Below are 14320 nucleotides of genomic sequence, written 5' to 3' on the forward strand. Positions count from 1 at the left end.
GGCAGCCACCCCTTCCCTTCCATCTGAAAAAGGACCCCTCCTCAGTATGCCCAGAAATTCCACCTGTTTTCCCTCTGTCGTCACCCACTCAGGGCTTTGTCCCAAGGTCACTCTTGTGTCTCCAGCTCCTACAGAGGGGGCCTCAGAGATGGCTGAATTAAACGAAATGGATTTGGTTCTTCTAGATCATCTGGCAGGGGCCCGGCAAGCACCGGCACACAATAGGTCCAGCCTGCACGGGCTCACCCACTGTGGGCCACCTCCCGGAGCCCGGGGAAGCAGGCATTGGGGAGGCCCCTTGTTGCCAAAAGCAAACAGGCCGCCCAGGGAAGTTTTGCTCTGGGTCACACCCGCCTCTGGATGGCCGCCAATCTTCCTGCCAGAAACCACAGGCCCAGCTGAAACTGCCCAGAGTCCGGGCCACGGGGCTTCGGAGGATTTGGGTCGGCGCGGCAAAGGGGGTATCTGCTGAGCTCTTTCTGGATCCACAGCCCCCAGGGGGGCGGGCAGGGGTCGGGCCAGGGCTCATCAGCAAGAGCAGCAGCCCAGGAAGGTCCCCTTCCCTTCCTGGGCTGGGAGGAGCCAGAGAGGCCCCTGCCAGCCTGTCACAGGCTCCTGGCACTGGCATTGGCTCTGGCTTTCACACACGGGCGTGCGCACGCACGCACATACACACACACACACGCTCACACTGGTAGGCACCTTCTTGGTGGCCTCGCCGTCTCATCCTCAGGTAAATGGGCTCATCAGTGGGAGCATGAGGATGGGGAGAGGAGCAGGAATGCAGAGACCAGCGTGCGTGTGCAACTGTGTGTGCGCGTGCATCTGTGTGTGTGTGTGTGTGTGAGCCTGTGTGCCTGGCAGTGACCTCACAGCTGCCGGAACATAAAGACTTACAGGTCCTGCCTCCCAGGCTGAAAGCCGGCTCCGTGGGGGACACAGTGACATGAGAGTCACACTACAGACCCACCTTCTGGCCTTCTCCCTCCTCTGCCTCCTCTCAAAGGTAAGGGGGCCCTGGGCCCCAAAACATCCTGCTGACTTCCTTGGTGTGTTGGGGAGGTGTGAAATCACTGCCAAGGACCCCCTAAAAGAATTCCTGCAGGTCTTCTATGTTGGGCACAGCCGGGCTTCCCTCCCTGGCGCCCAGAGAGTTGCCCCTGGCCAGCTCTGCTGTGTGATCTCAGGCAAGTCCCTTCTCCTCTCCGAGCCTCAGCTGCTTCCTTGGATAAATGGGCATAATGATCATGAGGCTTTTGTGAAGATCATTTATGGTAATTCATCAAAAGTACTCAGCGCAGCACCTGGAACGTGGCAGGTGTTCAGAAGCAGAGGGTCGTGACTATTAGCAGTCCCCAGAGCCCTACAAAGCTGAAGTGGGCGTCCTCATTACAAATAAGGAGATGCCACATATACCCTGCTTTGCCTGATTGTGAGCCAAGGTTTGAAAGGATATTGGTGTCTAACTGATCGGAAAAGTTCATGCTGCAAGGGCGTTAATGTCGTTGGCAGTGAGTGACCTAGTGACCTGCAGACCTGGCTGAAAGGGGACAGGGAGACACCTTGTGGAATGATGATCTTCTCTTACGGGACATTTTTTCAGAAGGTCTGTGAAACATCTACCTTGCGTAACATATCCAACAACCTCGTAAGGATTTATTATCCTCTGTTTTTAGTCAAGCAGGACTCAGAGAGGGCAAGCAACTTGACTAACATCACACAGCAAAGAAACATCAGAGCAATAGAGGAAGTGGAGCCCAGGATAGGCTTGAGTGTGTGGAGGGTGGGGAAGGGGCGCTTCTACTTGTGCCTCTCCTGCCTGGGCCTCTCCCCTACCTGGACCGAGGCCACAGCTGCTGATCCCTGTGATTCCCTCAGCAAATGCTGAGTTCCCGACGCCTTGGAGATTGGCCCCACCGCGAGCCATGATCTCACTGGGCTTTCATGCTCCGCTGAGGAGCACAGCAGAAGTTTTGCTCTCCTGGGTCCTGAGCAGCGGTGGGGCAAGGCCCAGAACTCTGCCAGCATCCCAGTCCCACTGTTTGTTCTCCCAAAGGCGCCCGGCAGAACATCATGCTTAGGTGGGTGGCTTGGGGGCTCAGGGTTCTGGGCCCAGGATTATATAAAAGACCAAAATGAAGCCATCCTGGGCTCACTGTCGTCACCTCCATTCTTCCTGGTCCCAGGGAGCCAGGCAGCATCCTGCACAGGACTCAGGGACCTGGCCATCACGAACACGGAAAGCTACAACAATCCTCAGAACGAGAATCCCGAGCCTTCCGGCGGGCTGTGGGCTCCTGGGCTCAGGCCTGTGAACAGGGGCAGGTGGCAGAGAACTGGAAACAGACAGAGTCACGGTGATCGAGAGCTAGCCGTGACCTTTTATCCCTGTCACAATTTCAAGATAGGTGGTCTCTACCCTGTTTTACTGAGAAGGAAACAGCTCCCTCCCCGACAAAGCGGTTCAGCGGCGTGGTGTTGAAAGTCACACAGCCAGTCAGTGGTAGAACTTGGATTTCAACTCTTCCTAGAATATTCTGTGTCCGGGGCTCTTCCCCCTTGGTGACCGCAGCAAGGGTCTGGAAAAACCGTGTGTGCAGGGGGTGGTTGGGAAGGGCATGGAGATAGAGGGAGACCAGAGAGGGCCTACCTCCCCTTGGTGTGCTCCCTTGACCTGTCACTGACCGTCCTGAACAAATGGGTAAACTGAGGCAGAGGCTAAGCTGGCAAACAGCTCCCCAAGGTAGGTGTGATAATTACGACCTGGGCCTTGGATTCACGTGAACCCAGATTCCGGTCCTGGCTCTGCCTCTTACTGGTGACGTGGCCACACTGTTTTGAGCTTCTACAGTGGGCACAGTGCTGGCACCTCACCTCGCAGGGCTAAGTCAGATGACACATTACGGCTGCCCGTGGTAACTGTTAGCCATAATCACTGATATTATTAGCGGCCCCTCCTGCGTATCAGGACCTGCACGTCTGGCCCTGGCCACGCTTGCTCATGGAGAGCCAAAGTGGGAGCCTGGGTGCAACCCAGACGGTCTGTGGCCTGGCACCCCGGCTTTCGGGTGGGAGGGACCCGAGAGCCAGTTCTGGTCAGAGTCCCCACTTCCCACTCACCGAGGGAGCCCGCCCTCTGGTTTGAAAGGGAACCCCAGAGTCCGGCTGATTGCTCGCTGGGTCAATTCCATGAGAATAATTTCTAGGTTTGTCAAAAGGCAGAGTCAGACTCATAAAGTGGGGCCCCAGATACTGCAACAGACTTCCGGGTGACGCCGCTCCTGCTGCTGGTCCAGACCACGCTTTGAGGAGCGAGCCTAGGCCATCTTCTCTAGAATCTCTTTGGTATCACCCAGTCTCCTGCTTGGAATTCCTGCAGAGGCGGGAACTCTCTCCCCTGTGAGGCTGCACGCTTGAACCTGTTACCAGTGCTGTCCTAGCCTGGAACCTGGGAGTACCTCCTGGTCTGTGACACCCCCTCCCACCCAAGGCTGGTTGGCCAGTTTGGGGCGGCCCCTGGTGGCCAGGGTGTGAGCTGCAGGCCACTGAAGGCAGGTTTGCAGGACTGGAGGGTGGTAGGGTTGGGGCAAAGTGGGGATTAGGGCAAAGAGGTCATTGCCTGCTTTGGGGCCACACCAAAGATAGGAGGTTATTAGTTCGATCTCTGTAAACTGTAAGTCTTCCATTCTCCAGGTAAAACCCTCTGGTCCTCCAAGGATCCTACTGAACTAAAGATTGGTCCCTCACGGAGGGGGCCACTGGGAACATCTTGAGTTACGCCTGCCTCTTGGTCCCCACCTCCAAATGGACGTATGGGGAGACCATGGCATCCGGTTTCTGGTTTGGTTGTTTCTCTGTCCTGAGTGGGAAGAAACAGCCAGGACACTTGGGTCGATACCCACCTGGGGGGTGGGTCCCTGGCTCAGGCTTTTCCCTACTATAGCATCCTTAAGGAGGAAGCAGGCTCCCAGCTCTGTGGCTAACACACTGTGACTTTTGGCAAGACCCTTGTTCTCTCTGGAGCCGAGGGTCCCCACCTCTCCATGGCCAGGGGCTGGGGGTTAGAACTGGAGCAGAGGTGCCAAAATCCTAGCTGTGTATCAGAAGCCCCTGTACAAATACAGATTCCGGGGCCCTGCCTCTGGAGGTTCTATTTGGTAAGTCCCAGGGGAGGTCTGGGGTTCAGTATTTTCCCAAGTTTCCTGGCTGATTTAATAAGTATCCAGAAATATATTCTGGGTTATTCCAACAATCAAAAACATCTATGATACTGTTTGATTTATTCAGCTGTCGAGATAAAGATTTGCAATCTATGTGCTAGAAAACATATAGTGCCCTGTTATTTTATTTTTTATTAAAAAAAATTTTAATGTTTATTTATTTTTAACAGAGAGAGAGAGACAGAGACAGAGACAGAGCATGAGCAGGGGAGGGGCAGAGAGAGGGGGGGGACACAGAATCTGAAGCAGGTTTCAGTCTCTGAGCTGTCAGCACAGAGCCAGACACGGTGCTCGAACTCATGAATCGCGAGATCATGACCTGAGCCGAAGTCAGACTCTCAACCGACTGAGCCACCCAGGCGCCCCAGTGCCCCGTCATTGTAATCCTTTGTTTTGTGGCGTTTGCCTTACTATAGTGTCTAAAGGGCGGGGCCTCAGCCCTTCCTTGTCATTCCCAACAGTGATCCTCATTTGCTAAATGCACTGAGCACCTACCCCATGCCTGGCTGCCTGCTCAGGGTTTAACATGCATCACTTTATGTACTCTTCAAAACAATCCTCTGAGCTAAACACTGCTATTGCCCCCTTTTTACAGATAGGGAAACTGAGGCTAAGAGAGCTTAAGTAACTTGCCCAAGGTCACTCAGCTAATAAGAGGCAGAGTCAGGACTGGAGTTCTAGTCCAAAGTTCTAGCTCATGACCATAGCCAACTGTCTCTTAGGGAGGAGTGTCACGAGGTTCAAGGCCAGGTCTGTGTGACCCTGGGGCCAAAGTGTGGATCTCTCACTGCCCCCCTTGAACGGCCATGGCTGAGTGATGTCTCTGTCTCTGCAGGTATGTGCCCAGCTGTGCCCAACACCATGTGTCTGCCCCTGGCCGCCACCCCGATGCCCACCGGGGGCGCCCCTGGTGCTGGACGGCTGCAACTGTTGCCGGGTATGTGCACGGCGGCTGGGGGAGCCCTGCGACCATCTCCACGTCTGTGACCCCAGCCAGGGCCTGATCTGCCAGCCCAGGGCGGGCCCTGGTGGCCGAGGGGCCGTGTGCCTCTGTAAGCAGGTTTGCGGGACTGACGGTGGATGTATTTGGGAGGGTCAAGGCTGAGGGGACCTGAGTCAAAGAGAAGCTCTTCTCTCTCTACCTCCTTACATCAGGTGCACCATCCATTCCAGCCAAACCCGGTGACCCGCGGTTCCCTGGGCCCTCCCTCTGCCCGCCCCCCCCACCTTGTCTTTGATCCAACCATGCCCTCCACCTGAGCAGCCTCCCCCCATTCCTACCTGTCCAAATCACAACCCACTGTCAAAGGTGAGCTCAAACACTCCTCCCCTGGAAGTCCTCCCAGATTATTCAAACCAGATGTTACTATCCTTTCTTGGGACCTTCACACCTTTTTGGGAAAATAAAAGCATTGCTGCTTATTTAGGGCATAATACGTCTCAGGCAGTGTGCTGAAACTTGCCACATAATCCTCACAACGATCCTATGTGGCAAGTACTTTCAGACCCACTTTATAGATGAGCAAACTGAGCCTTAGTAACAGTAATGGGCATGATTACTCTTACACAGCTTGGGACCAGATCACACAGATTCTAAAGCAACGTTTTGTTCTGTCTTCCTCCTAGATTGGGAGCCTTGGGCTATCGTTTGAGTCCTGAGTCTGCCATTTACTAGTGACCTTGAGCATGTTATATCTCTCAGCATTTTAGGCCTTGGTGCCTTCTGGCACTTTAGATCAGGGTTTCTCAACTTTACTCTTTGGGGCCAGATAATTGTTGTAATTCTTTGTAGGGGGGCTGTCCTACACACGGTAGGACTTTTAGCAGCATCCCTGGTCTCTACTCACTGGATGCAGTAGCATGACTCAGGTCATGACAATCTGTCTCAGACATTGCCACATGTCCCCTGGGGGAGCAAAATCATCTCTATTTGAGGACCACTGCCTTAGAGAAACAGCAAAATGTGACAGTGTTCTCTTTTTTCTTTTTTAAATGAGTCTTGTAGAGCAATCTACCTCTTTCATCTATTTGCATGTGTCATTTTAAGAAAATAAGAACAAGAGAGGGGCTCATGAATCATTGACAATGAATCCGCTTATAGAAAAAAACAAGGCTTAAAGACTAATAACAACAAGACTAATAGACATAAGGTTATCAACACTAAATCCTTGTTAAATGTTTTTTTTATGATCAGGGGAGTATAATCATGAGAAAGTAGTGATTTGTTTTATAAACTCATAGATGATTGCTAAAGGGAAAAAAGAAGTAACATTTAGCTCACCAGGCCATTGTTTTAATTAGCCAGGACACATGTAAAGCACACGGCAAAGCTTTATTTGTTGAACACTTGCATGGCACTTACCGCGTGCGAGGCACTAAGGGTTTCACAAATATTATCTCATTTAATCTCACAACACCGTGGGGCGCCTGGGTGGCTCAGTCGGTTAAGCGGCCTACTTCGGCTCAGGTCATGATCTCGCGGTCCGTGAGTTCGAGCCCCACGTCAGGCTCTGTGCTGACAGCTTGGAGCCTGTTTCAGATTCTGTGTCTCCCTCTCTCTCTGACCCTCCCCCGTTCATGCTCTGTCTCTCTCTGTCTCAAAAATAAATAAACGTTAAAAAAAATTTAAAAAAACAAAAACAACCTTATGAGGTTGGTCCTGATGTCATTCGCATTTTATAAATGGGAAAAAACAAAAAGAGGCACAGAGAGGTTAGGCAACTTGCCCAGGGTCACACAGCTCATAAGGAGCTGGGCTGGGATTTGAACTCAGGGAGCTGGCTCCACGATCCTCCTTTCCATCACTCTTCTGCCTGACACTCAGCATATGATTAGTACACATTGGCTGTTATTGCCACTAAGTTTATTAAAGGGCTTTTCCTAGTCCGTCTTGATTCAGACTTCAAACAACTGGAGGTCAAAAATGTATTTAGTCTTTGCTTCTTCCTACAACTCCCAGTGCTGGTCAGGCAACATAGTGGGTGTTCATGAACCAAATCTGGAGGCTGGTGAACCCCACAGATGAGCCAGAGCCAGCTAAGACCTCACGGAGGCTGGGTCTAGGTCTTAGCTCTGGAGGGAATGTGCTGCCCCAAAACTCTCCTGTCAGTTCCTGTCGGACAGACCTCTGACAGCCGACTCCTCTCTGTGTGCGTGTCCATCGTAAACCTCTGATCCCTCATACCCCAAGCGTGCAGCCTCCGCACTCAGCTGAGGGCATCCCCACCCTTCCTGTGGCTTGAGTTTCAAACTTTACAGTCATTCTTGACCTCTCTCATTTTTGCACATCCCACATACTTCCCACAAGCAAAGTCTTCAAGATATTTCTAGAACCTTCCGTTCCCAGTCCAGCCCCTGCTACCAGCCTGGTCTGAGCCCCATCATCACGTGATGGATGTTGCGGTGGCTGCATAACTGTCTCCCTGCTTCTATCCTTGCCTTTCGCCTGTTTCCAACACAGCAGCCACAGGGCCCTTTCAATACATACATCAGACCACATCCATCCTCGGCCTCAAGGCCTCCAAGAGCTTCCTACCACCTCCAAATACAAGCCAAAGTCCTCCTGGTGGCTACAGGGCCCCACAGGGTCCTGCTCCTACTTTCTCTCTGACCCCATTGAACCCCCTCTCTCCCTCCCACTCTCTGCTTCAGCCACACTGGCCTATTTTGTTCCTTAAATATCCCAGGGAGGTTCCTACCTCAGGGCCTTTGCACTGGCTGCTTGTCTACCAGCATTCTTTCCCCCAGATAGATGCATGGCAAGTTCCTACACCTCCTTCCCATCTTTACTCAAATATCACCCTCTTAGTGAGGCCTTCCGCGATCACCATTTTCAACACCCCTCTCTTAAAACCCTTCCCTCCATTATTTTTCTGGCTCTAATCACCATCTGACATCATAAACTCTATTTGCTTATCGTGCTTATTTCTGCTAGGGCGAAAGCTCCAATGAGGGCAGGATGTTCGCCTGTTTTAGTCATTGCTATACCACAAGTACCCAGAACAGTGCCTGATGCATAGTAGGTACCCAATAAATAAGCATTGAATGAATGAATGAATGAATGATAGTAAGAGTTCTAGAGAAGCTAGCAGGAAGAGGCACAGGAACAGGCATTTATTGAGCATGTCCTGTGAACAAGCCCCTTACACACATGATTTCACTTTACCCTTAATGAGGTAGGTCCTATTATTAAACTTATTTTGCAGATGAAGGAAGTGGGGGTCAGAGAGGTTAAATCACCTGCCTACGGTCACACAGTGTGCAAGTGGCTAAAGGTAAACAAACAAACAAACAAACAAACAAACAAAAAACAAATACCCTGTCATTCCCTCTCCTGTAAGGGACTCTCAGAGGGAAAGAAGGATGTAGAAATCACCAGATAACAAGACTGGGCTCTGAAGTTTCTTTTTTTAATTTTTTAATGTTTGCTTGTTGTTTGTTTGTTTATTTATTTAGAGAGAAAGAGCATGAGAGGGGTGGGGGGATGGAAGGGGGGAAGGGCAGAGAGCAAGGGGGAGAGAATCCCAAGCAGGCTCCATGCTGGGCTCCATCTCACAAACCATGAGATCATGATCTGAGCCCAAATCAAGAGTCGGCTGTTTAACTGACTGAGCCACCCAGGAGCCCCTGGGCTCTAAAGTTATTTGAGGGAGGTTGCTGGACAAGAAGGTATTGGAAGGGCCCGGAAGAGGCAACTATATGTGTATGTCGGGGGTGGGGATCCAAGGATGAGTAAGTTTGGAGGTACCTCATGTGTTTGGGACTACGCACAAGGGTGCACGCAGACCCCAGCGTAGGGAGTGACTGCCCAGGGACCATTGCTCCCACTCCCAACCAGCCTGAGCTGTAGGACCCAGGAGGGGTGCCAGGAAACCTTGCTAAAATTATCACCACTCCAGCTGACTTTCCTAAACAATCCCTCTGTTTACCAGTCATCCCAGTGACCAGGAGGTCCCAGGGCTGTGACATCAGGAGTCTGGTGGGAGACCCAGGCTCGGCCAGGCTTAGGGTGCAGATTAAGGCACAGCTGCCCCCTACAGTTTCCAGGAAACCAGCGGCCACATGATCCAGGCCAGAAGGCCAGGGATTTGGAGCCAAAGGGCTGCGGCCTGGAAGGAGTGGGGAGACCGCTAGTGCCCGCCTGTGCCTCTCAGAGGAACAGGCATCACCCGCTCCCACTCACCTGCTATGTTCCAGACTCGGGGCGAAATCCTTTAAGTACACTGGCTCCTTCAATCCTTGGCGGCCCTGTGAGAGGGTATCGTGGCTCAGTTTCCACAGCTAGCAAGTGGGAACAGGGACTGCCCTCCACATCTGTGTGGTTCCCAAATTCCTGCATGTGTATAGGCTTGCTAGAGGTTTCTCTCTGAAATCCTGGGAAAATCTGCCTTCCAGCAAATCTGTCCCCAGAACCTCCTGACCCCTCCTAGCTCTCTGCACTTCGCGGGCAGCTCACACGCACCTCTCCACGGCTCTTCACTCTGTCTTGGAGACAGTGACATCTGTCCCTTGCCTGGGCATCAATCCCTCATGGCAAGGACTGTGTCTTAGTCCTGCCTAGGAGCCCAGTGGATGGCACACAGGAGGGGCACACTACATATCTCTGGAATTTATAAGAAGTCGGAACTCTTTTATCAGTGTCTCTCACATGCTGGGCCTTGCACCAGGCATTGCAAAGGGCATTTCTCCAGGGTCTGTGTGTCCCATCCATGCTCTGAGCCGGCCTGGGGGATGGGGGTGTGCCGGCAGGAGCACTCCCAGCCCCAGCCCTCAAGCAGTGCTTTTCCAGTGGAGGAAGTGGGCATAGTGTCCATATCTTGAGGGCTCTGTTCAAAGAGTGTTTCTTGAACACCTACTATATGCCTAGCACTGTGCCAGATGTTTTGTACATATTATCTCGTGCAACTGAAGGTACCGAGCTGTTCTCATCAATGCTATTGTTAAGGGGACTCAGAGAAGTTAAGTAACTTATCCAAAGTCACACAGCCAGCAAGTTAAGCCCTGGCCTAATAGGGACAACTACCACACAGCAGATGTACAATGAAATTTGGTTGCAGAAACCCTCATTGTGTACGTATGTTATATATTATTAATATATAGTACTTATATTCATAGTAACAACAGAGCAGCTAGGATCTATCGAAGATCTCTTTTATGTTGGATTCATTACATATATCATTTCATTTTGTCTATACCACAACCCTGTGAAATAAGTATCATTATAACCCACTTTGCAGGTGAGGAAACTGAGGCAAGAAGTGAAGTCGCTTGGCCAAGGTCCAGAGCTAATAAAGCAGAGTGGGGCTCCGACCAGGCCAGCGTCTCCCCATCCCTTGTGTCAGGATGCAGTGTGCCACGCTGTGTTCCTGCTGGCTCCAGGGCAGGCTGGCAGTGGGGACGGGGTGCATACGATGGGCTGGAGCCCTTTGGCCCAGTGTCCTGACCCTGTAAGGGCACCGCTCCCCAGCAGGATCTGGGCCAGCTCTGCAGAGAGACCACGTGGAGGATGTGGCTGGCACAGGCTTGCCCAGGAAAAAGTTGGGGGTCACGGATGGGGGTGTGGTTTCTCCTCTGCAGGGGGAGAGGATGACGGGAGCTGTGAGGTGAACGGCCGCGTGTACCGAGATGGGGAGACCTTCCAGCCCCACTGCAGGGTTCGCTGCCACTGTGAGGATGGTGGCTTCACCTGTGTGCCACTGTGCAGTGAGGACGTCCGGCTGCCCACCTGGGACTGCCCGTATCCCAGGAGGGTTGAAGTCCCGGGCAAGTGCTGCCCTGAGTGGGTGTGCGACCAGGGAGGGGGGCTGGGGGTCCAGCCCCTCCCAGCCCAAGGTGAGTGCAGGGTTGGCCCAGGCCAGGGGCTGGGCCACCTGGGGGCGGGGCGAGGGCGGGGCTTCTCAGGAGCCAGGACACTGGACTGGTCAAAGCCAGGGGCAGGGCCACCGGGGAGGGGGGCGGGGCGAGGGCGGGGCTTCTCGGGAGCCAGGAGGCTGGACAGGTCAAAGCCCAGGTTTCCCTGACAGGACCTGGGAGGGGGTGCGGGCTGAGGGGACTAGGTGAGCAGAGTGGGGAGTCACAAGACCTCTTTGAAACTGGCAAAACGAGAAGTAATATAATTTTAAGTCATAAATAATGAAAAATGAAAATTAGTGGCAGAGTGGAGAAGGGAAAGGAGGGCTAGGATCCTTGAGCCAAAGGCTCACATTTCATAGCGGAAGTACTGTTACGACATACTACTATTATAATTCTAATATACTAATACGCATTATAATATATTTATATAATTTAAATATTATATACTATTATTAATATGTAATTATTTGGATGTACCCAAAGAGGAACTCAAAACTGAATCAGGCAAGGTGGTTGCCTCTGGGATGTGACTTAGGGGCCGAGGTGGAGGAAAGACAGTTACCTCATGCTATAAACTCTTTAGTTTTAGAGATTTGGTTCTTGCTACATCACTGAGTTATTATGATTATCATATGAATGTGATTTTTCTAAAGAAAGGCAGCTGGAAAGAAGGCATGGGTCCATGGGCGATGGACCATATTGGGAGTAGGGCATGGTGGGTTCAGCATGGAGTCTGCCCGGGGTTCTAAGCCCGGCTTCACTGCTTCTAGCGGTGGGACTCTGAGAAAGTTGCTTAACTTCTCTGGGCCTCAGCGCCTCCAACTGTTCCAAAATGAGAATAAGGGCATCCACCTCGCAGAGTTGTTGTGAGACTGGGTGAGTAAACATAAGGAAAGTAGTCACGGCAGTGCCTGGAACATAGCGCTCCGTCCGTGGTGGCTGTAGTTATCCCCATGACGGAACGGGACACATCCGCTTCAATGCACAGCAGGATGCCAGCGAGTTCATCTTATGTGTAAAAAGCAGGAGAGGGCACTGTCTATGCAATTTGGCCTCCGGTGTGTGAGTACATGTGCGTGTACATACAGACCGCACACAAGTCATGTCACGCGGGGTTTCTCAACTTTGGCCCTAGTGACACGTGGGGCCGGGTAATCCTCTGTCGCGTGGGAGCTCATAGGATGCTTAGCAGCATCCCGGCTAGACTCCAGTACCCCTACTCCCAGTGTGACCACCAAAAGGTCTCTGGACATTGCCAAATGTCCCGGGGGGGGGGAGCAAAATCACCCCCAGTTGAGAACCAGTTGGTTAAAAAGGACCAGAAGAAAGGACACCAAAACATCAGAGCAGAATCGGGTGTGAGAGGAGGAAAACCTAGATGGTGGTGAACCCCCACGTCTTGTTCCGGGCACAGCCTCAGAACCTCTAGCATCTTTGCGGCCGGGTCACGGTACCGCTACCCACACAACCTCCTTCCTGTAAGAGGCCGTGGGGGGAGGGGTGCAGAAATGAGAAACGTGCCACTTCCTGGGGGACCGTCCCGGCCGGCACCATCCTAGCTGCCTAGTAACCCACACATACGAGGTGCTTACAAGTAGGAGTACTGTGCTAAGCACCTCCCCTCCATTATTTTATTCAGCCCTAACAATCGACCGGTAGAAAATTTACATGGGAAGAGACCGAGGTCCAGAGAGGTTAAGCAACGCGACCAGGAGGGCACCGCTAGCAGTTGGGTTGACTTAGCCGCCAAGCCCTGACCTCGCAGTGCTGACCTCTTTTTCTTCCCCCCTCCCAGGACCCCAGTTTTCTGGCCTTGTCGCTCCCCCACCCCCTGGCATCCCCTGCCCAGAATGGAGCACAGCCTGGGGCCCCTGCTCAACCACCTGTGGGCTGGGCGTGGCCACTCGGGTGTCCAACCAGAACCGCCTCTGCCGACTGGAGACCCAGCACCACCTGTGCCTGACTAGGCCCTGTCCACCTGCCAGGGGCCGAAGCCCACGGAACAGTGCCTTTTAGAGCAGAGCTGGGAAGGGGGGTTCGGTGCCCACCCTAATCCAGCAGGCAGCCCCGTGCCTGGGCCCTCCCCACACCCTTGACTGGGGCAACGCCATGCAGGCCCTGGAGGACAAGAATGTTCACAAGCCGTCTGGTCCATCTGGATCCCGAGATAGAGCTGGGTTGCGTGCCCCAGTCTCCCTTCCTCTACCTCACAGCCTAGGGGGCTGGCCAAGGTTTCCAGGGTCTTCTGGTCCATTACCAGCCTCCACACAGCCTTTATCAAACACACACATGGGCAAGCTTTCCAGCAGATAAGGCAACCAGCCGTCCCTTAATCATTAGGCCAAGGCAGGTGCTGGGCTGGACTGGCTATTTTCCCAGGGGTGTGGTGAAGAGGGGCGCACAGATATTCTGAATCTCTTGCTCCCTTTCCTGGAGTTGACATAAAAACGTCCCAGGTACATGCCTAGGCAAGAGCTTGTAGGTCAAGCTTATGCTGTCTGAGAAAGCACTCCCCATCCAAGGGCAGCATGCAGAGGCTGCATCCTTTGTGAAAATCACAAGGTGAAATCACACTGTCTTGAAGAAAGTCAGAAAACAGGCCTGAAAGGGATCCGTTAAAACCAACTCGTGTTAATAAAAATGAACCTTTCGCGCACACCTGCAACGTGCCAGGCACTGAGCTAGACGCTTTATATAGAGCTTGGTGCTTCGCAACATTTAAGACCAGAGAAAATCAGGGGGAAAATGAAGGCTTGCCCCCAGCGACTGGGGAACACAGCCTGAAATAAACCCACCCAAGTGTGCAATTGTTTGAAGTCTCATGTTTTATTGTTTTTTTTTTTAAACCTACATATAAATTTTCTTTCCTCCTCTGTGATCTACATCTGTGTGTTTAAAAAGGAAAACTGTGTTCTCATCACACTCCAGTCAGGAAATTAGAAAACACTGAGTATTTAAACAGGGATTTCTTTTCATTAAGCTAATTTTATTGAGGCATGGCTTACACACAGTGAAACACACAGGTCTTAACGTATGGTTTACCGAGTCTTTACAAATGTATACGCCTGTGTAATCAATACCACCATCAAGGTACAAAACATTTCCATCTTCTCAGGAAGTTTCCTACGGCGCCTTCCAGGTCATCCCCTCCACCCCTGAAGGCAACCAAGGTTCTGAGTTCCAGCACCTTAGATGACGGATAGCTAGCTGCCTGTTCTTAACATAAAGAGCATCACGCAGGAGGTATT

General features: G+C 52.2%; 1 protein-coding gene across 2 annotated transcripts; it reads left to right on the top strand.

Annotated features, from left to right (window-relative positions):
* The first annotated feature begins 378 nt into the window (after nt 1-378).
* CCN5 (cellular communication network factor 5) lies at nt 379-13884 on the top strand. Of its 2 annotated transcripts, none has more exons than XM_060618821.3 (5): nt 379-733; nt 892-1006; nt 5056-5272; nt 10797-11051; nt 12868-13884. In XM_060618821.3, the coding sequence occupies exons 2-5, from the start codon at nt 947-949 to the stop codon at nt 13086-13088; spliced, it is 753 nt and encodes a 250-aa protein (XP_060474804.2). In that variant the 5' UTR covers nt 379-733; nt 892-946; the 3' UTR covers nt 13089-13884. The 2 variants fall into 2 exon arrangements, with proteins under 2 accessions (XP_060474804.2, XP_060474794.2); XM_060618811.3 differs by having other exon boundaries at nt 914-1006.
* The last annotated feature ends 436 nt before the right edge of the window (nt 13885-14320 follow it).

The sequence above is a fragment of the Panthera onca genome, chromosome A3, assembly GCF_046562875.1.
Source record: "Panthera onca isolate mPanOnc1 chromosome A3, mPanOnc1 haplotype 2, whole genome shotgun sequence".
In the NCBI taxonomy this organism is placed as follows: domain Eukaryota; kingdom Metazoa; phylum Chordata; class Mammalia; order Carnivora; family Felidae; genus Panthera; species Panthera onca.

Coding starts and splice junctions, on each gene's coding strand:
- CCN5 (XM_060618821.3), top strand. CDS start 947: ATGAGAGTCACACTACAGACCCACCTTCTGGCCTTCTCCCTCCTCTGC. Junction 1,007..5,055: donor TCCTCTGCCTCCTCTCAAAG/GTAAGGGGGCCC, acceptor CTGTCTCTGCAG/GTATGTGCCCAGCTGTGCCC. Junction 11,052..12,867: donor CCAGCCCCTCCCAGCCCAAG/GTGAGTGCAGGG, acceptor CCCCCCTCCCAG/GACCCCAGTTTTCTGGCCTT.